Below are 5789 nucleotides of genomic sequence, written 5' to 3'. Positions count from 1 at the left end.
TTGGGTTCAGCCTCTTTAGTTTACACTTGCTATGCATAAAGGCTGATGAGAAGAAGGCAGAGAAGCTCACCTGAGGAAACCTACTTCATCCAGAGGTTCTCAGTCCGCTCGTGAATATGTTGGTTCACTTCTGGCTTCTTTGTGGTCTGAGCGCTGTTGTGACCCCTCAGGATGTCACACAGGAAGCCCAAGCATTTCTGGCAGAGTTCAACGTGAGAGCAGAAGACATCAGCTATGAAAATTCACTTGCCTCATGGGACTACAACACCAACATAACTGAGGAGACAGCCAGGAAAATGGTAAGTGCTCCATTCCTTGGGTTTTACTAGTGTTTTGGGAATCCAAATGTTACTTTTCAGTTTGTTTTGGTTACTCTAAGGTAGACATAAATTTGGGTTCTACTTTAGGGGCTTGCATTAACATAGTAATGCTTCACTGGAGTGCCCAGGCCACTGATAGCCCCCACAGCCTCAGGCTGGTGCCTGGGCTGCCCACACATTGCACAGGGTTGGCTGGAGGCTGGATTCACTCCTAGTCGTCACTCCAGTGAGAGGAGGGAAAAGACAAGAGAGTGCTGAATGCTTGGCCCCAGAATCAGCTGGATGCAGAGAAACCTTTCTCCACATTCACTGCTGTTCCAAGCTCACCCAAAATGATGTTTCTGAGCAGGTTACCACGTCTTTTCTGAATGCAGATGTTTTGTTAAATGTTTGCTGGTGATCTTGTATAGCATTCTGTATCTTTTACACGTTAGGAGACCTTCCAGCAAATTCATCTCATAATTCTAGCTGCTAAGAGATTGGCTGGAGGTATTAAATTGGGAAAAATGAAGTGAGATCAGATTTCCAAAAAACTAACCGTGGAATTTGTAGTATGGTGGTCTAGAGCACTGATTTGAAAGCGAATTTATATCTCGAGGAAGGACCATAGTATTTCTACTTGCAAGATATTTCAAGTAGCTTGTCCTGCTTTCCAGCGTCAACATCTTGCTGCCCCAATCAACTGGGTCTCTTGGCAAGTGCCTGTGTTTGCAAGAGCAGTCAGCCGTGCTCTGACCAGTTGTTGATACTGCCGTGCTGCAGCCTAGCATCTCATGACCTTAGAGCCATTAAAAATGAACAAAAGCACCTAGAGATTTGTAGCTACGTGCCTTTTAAGGTTAACTCAAGTCTTAGAGAAAAACAATTCAGAGCATAAAAATGAAGCTGAATATCCTATGTCTTTGGTGCAATGGCATAAGCCTTCCACTTTGTCTTACAGCTTAATTAAAACATGGTTTAATTATAGTATTTCTTAATTAAAGCAAAGAGACCGGTTACTGGAAGAAATCCTAATGGCTAATCATTGTCAATCTGGAATGCTTTCCAAGGCACCAGGTACTTAAACTGTAATGTTTCCAAACACATAAAACGAAAGACCCATATAGCACTTTCAGCATTAATGAGATGGTAATAAAATACGTGAGGAGATACCAGCAATAAGAACCAATTAGTCCAGTGCTCAGAGAGGATATTTTCTCTTGCTTGATCTCTTTGCTAGTGCTGGTAATAAACCCACTGCTTCCCATCCTCCCTCTGCGTGGGAGGAGCAGAGTTAATGAATACTGTCCCTTTTGACTCCTTCCCTTCCATTTTCCTTCTAAATTGGGCCACAGAAGTCACAACTGGTCCTCTGACTTATCAACCAGTTTCTTTAATTGAGGAAAAACAGGCTGCGAGCTTAATGCTTCTGTAAGCACAGAGCCCCTCTCCTGCTCTGCTGCCTCTAGCACACCTCTCCTTCCCCAGTTGGGGATTTGCACATTGATGGTCTTCCTCTGGGTCCTCATCAAGTTCTTGCCCAGTTTTGCAAGCTGCTGAGAAATGGGCAGACTTGTTTGCTTTGCTCTTGTGAAGGAGGAGTGTTTGGAAAGATTGCAGGGGCTCTGAGGGCATCTTATGTTTGTTGCTGCTCTGAAGCACAGGGCTGAACGACCTGGTCACCGGCCTCAAGAAAGCCTTGGTTTCATTGTACATTTATTGTATCCTTCAGCGGCAAGATGTAACAGATTTTACAAGCACCCTCTCCACAGCCTGGGAAGTTGTCAAGTGCACAATTAATCAAACTATCCCAAGGGCTGAGGTTAATTAGTACTGCTCTTGATGCCGTTTTGGACAGGTGCTGATGTGCTAATCTCCCTGTACAAATATATTTGAAAAAGGGAAAAAAAAAAAAAAAAAAAAAAGGATCTTTTGAAGATGGCTTCAAGACTAAGTAATATTCATATGATTGTTGCTTCATGCACTGACATTTGGAGTTTCATGCATATGTAATTGCAATTGACACAGGCACCCAGAGAAGCTGTGGTGCCCCATCCCTGGAGGCGCTCAATGCCAGGTTGGATGGGGCCGTGGGCAGCCTGAGCTGGTGGGGGGCAGCCCTGCCCACAGTAGAGGTTGTGGCTGGGAGAGCTTTGAGGTCCCTTCCAACCTGCTGCACTCTCAATGGAGTAACACGGTATTTGTTTGAACCCCTTGCAGAGTGAGGCGGGCGCCAAGTGGGCAGCATTTTATGAGGAGGCCTCCAGGAACGCTAGCCGCTTCTCACTATCTGACATCCAGGATGATGCTACCAGGCTCCAGATCCAGTCTCTGCAAGACAGGGGATCCTCTGTGCTGTCACCAGAAAAATACAGCAGGGTAAGAAAGTTGCTGAGCATAGCTCATTTGTGCTACATGAGCAAGGGTATGGAGCTGTCACCACCCTGTTTGGCTCGGGATTGTGCTTTTTACAGGAGCACGTACCTGCACCAGGTGACCTTAGAAATACAAAGGGTGTCTGGCTTAGAAGTTGATTCCCACTCATGTCAGCAGTTTGTCGTGTTATCCATGCAATAAATTGCAAACTTGCACCCGCCTTGGAGTTGCCCTTGCACAAGTGGCTGGATTAGTCACATGGAAAAGGAGGACCTGTGCTGAGTGCGCAGCTATGTGCATAGCGAGGGTAATAAGCAGAAGGAGGTGGGTGAAAGGACACTCAGTGAATCAGGAAGGTGGAGGCAGAAAGAGCCTTTCTTCAGCAAGATGCTGAGGCCAACAGTTAGCAAGGTTCAGAATGAGGTTTGAATTTTCACTGAAGAGTTCACATAAAACACGTTTATGATAGCAACTGTATATGGAATTGCGATGAACAATGCAGTAAGCTCCACAGATTCAAAAGGAATCTATAACCCACTCAAGGATTGAGTTGGCACTTTATGGCTGAAGATCACACTGTAAGATAATCCTAGGTCCTCCTTATTGAGGAGCCAGAAGCTGGACTTGATGATCCTTGTGGTTCCCTTCTGACTTGGGGTTCTGTTCTATGTTCTGTGATTCTATGGAAGCATATTGAGATTTTTTGGCTAAGATCAGCAGAGTTAGCCACAATACATGTAATGTGCAGACTGGCTGGGCTTTCTGTCTGGTCCAAATGAGATGTGTCTCTGGAAAGACATTGCCTTGCTGGGAGTGCTGAAGGTTCATAGAAATATGTATTTATTTTGGAGCACAGCAGTGTACTAATAGTAGTGCTGTCTCTCTTGAGGAGGTATTTTCTTCAGTATCATCTACGTTTAGACACATTCAGTTTCCTAGATAAATAGTCTTTTGCTGAAATGATTGATTTTTGCATGAAAAGTGACTTTCTGCAGTCTGATAGGGTTCTGCATTCTTTAAATATTTTTCACTGACACAAAAATTTCCTGGGATCCTCATTCATTTTAATGCTGACTGTGATAAAGTTGGAGCTAGTCATTAATGACTCCTCCCACTGACAGCTCTAAATGGTTCTGGTTTAAAGCTTAAATGGAGGAAAAAACTAGTCCTAAAGGAAAAGCTAAAGGTAGTATGTGTTTTTCGTGAGACACAAAAACTTGAAAACATTAAAAAATAAATAAAAATGGAACGAGCTGTGAAGCACAGCTTCTGAGCTGAATGATTTCGTGATTCCAGATGCATCTAGCCTTCAGCTGACACAAAATCTGGGCAGAAGCCTCTCAGTGGTGGGCTTTGAGCAAGTGTGTGTATGGATGTGATGCGATGAGCTAGCCTGGCTGCCTGCACAGAAGAGGCCTTTCTTGCTGTTGCTTCAAACCATGAGGAGGCTGTAGATAGATCCATGTTCATGGGAGCATGTTGCTAAATTTTATTGCTTTATTGCATGTGTCTATTGACAGTTCAAGTTCATTAAATGCAAAGCTCTGCTGAATGGATATTAAAGACTTGTAGATTACGTCATACATTCAAGAAATTATCTGTCTCTTCCAGTTAGGCCCTGCTTTAGTAATGTGTTCAGGCAAATTCTTTCATTAATCTCTACTGAGCTTAGATATAGGCTGAAGTGTTAAGCTGGTGTGTGAAGTGTTGAATAGAGCTTTTAAGGAATCAGCATAACTGGATGTTATTTCAGACAGAGTATGTTTCTAATGGGATATCTCACATCTAATTTGCAGCTGAACACTGTGATGAACTCAATGAGCACCATCTACAGCACTGGGATCGTCTGCAAAGCCACTGAACCATTTGACTGTTTGGTGCTGGAGCCAGGTGTGGCATTAACAAGTGTTCCTATGGTGCCCTTTGTAGTGTGAGTTCAAAAAGTGAGGGGAATCCATGAGAGCCTCCTAACTGTGAGAAAACAGTTTTCCCAGATATAACCATAGTTATATCCTGCTATCTAAAACTTAGTCAAAGTTTCATTGCAGCTTGCAGTTCAGGGACCTTAGGTATCTTGACGAACAAGAAGCTGGACATGAGCCAGCAGTGTGCTCTTGCAGCCCAGAAGTCCGACTGCATCCTGGGCTGCATCAAAAGAAGGATGGCAGCAGGGAGAGGCCAATCCCAAGAACACTGCCAAGTCAAGGGGGAGCAGGGGGAGAGTATGGCTGATTTAACTGACTCATGCTCTGCTCTATGTCTCTTAAAGATAAGAAAGGGAAAACCTTAAGTCAAAAAGGATGCAATAAAATAATGGGATTTTTTAATATATCAAACACATATATCTCAGCTCATGGCATTTCTTTTGCTTTGGCTCATTTGCCTGCTGTGAAAGAAAAATAAAGAGATTCTGCTTTTTCAAGGCCTGGTACTTATTTTTTTGTTGTTATTCTGACAGGTCTGGATGATATTATGGCTAATAGCGTAGATTATCATGAGCGACTGTGGGCCTGGGAAGGCTGGAGAGCTGATATTGGCAGGATGATGAGACCATTATATGAAGAGTATGTTGAACTTAAAAATGAAGCTGCAAGGCTCAATAGTGAGTTGCATTTTCTTTCTTTTTTTTTTTTTTTTCCCCTGGCTTCTCTTGACCTTAATCTTGCACAATTTTCACAGAATTTACAAACCAGATCATTTTACACGTTGATGATGGGGTTTTTTTGTATATATTTGCTCTTAGTGTGCACAATGCAAAATAAAATGCAGTGCAGACATGTGCCAAAGAGCAGATCAGAGTTATGTTGCCAGCCTGGAACAAAAGGGGGATGTCTTTGATGACACTCTTAATTATTGCGCTTCCATAGATACTGCCTTCCCCAGAACTGCGCTGTTGTGCTTTGAGGGCAAGCTGAATTTCCAACCTAGTGTTACTTCAGTTCTGGGGAAAGGCTGTTGCTGGTCTGCATGGGAGCTTCACTTCTGCTGGTAGCTGAGGTGTGTTTTGTGCTGTGTCCTGGGGTGATACTTCCTGCTTTTCAGATTATTCTGACTATGGAGACTACTGGAGAGCAAACTATGAAACAGATTATCCAGAAGAGTATAAATACAGCC

At 43.4% G+C, this 5789-nt stretch overlaps 1 protein-coding gene across 1 annotated transcript in view; it reads left to right on the top strand.

The window, feature by feature from the left end:
• Positions 1-5789, top strand: part of ACE2 (angiotensin converting enzyme 2) — a 21981-nt gene continuing 16192 nt past the window's right edge. The window contains 5 exon segments of the mRNA XM_042867328.1: positions 1-299; positions 2520-2678; positions 4472-4565; positions 5134-5277; positions 5718-5789. The exon segment at positions 5718-5789 is cut by the window's right edge and continues 40 nt beyond it. Of these exon segments, the coding sequence (XP_042723262.1) occupies positions 117-299; positions 2520-2678; positions 4472-4565; positions 5134-5277; positions 5718-5789 (652 nt within the window). The 5' untranslated portion in view covers positions 1-116.

This window comes from Lagopus leucura, unplaced genomic scaffold, assembly GCF_019238085.1.
Source record: "Lagopus leucura isolate 7727_CA_CO unplaced genomic scaffold, USGS_WTPT01 Super-Scaffold_100001, whole genome shotgun sequence".
Lineage (NCBI taxonomy): Eukaryota > Metazoa > Chordata > Aves > Galliformes > Phasianidae > Lagopus > Lagopus leucura.
Note: the sequence above shows the minus strand (reverse complement) of the source record. Positions and strands in the feature narration are given on the sequence as shown.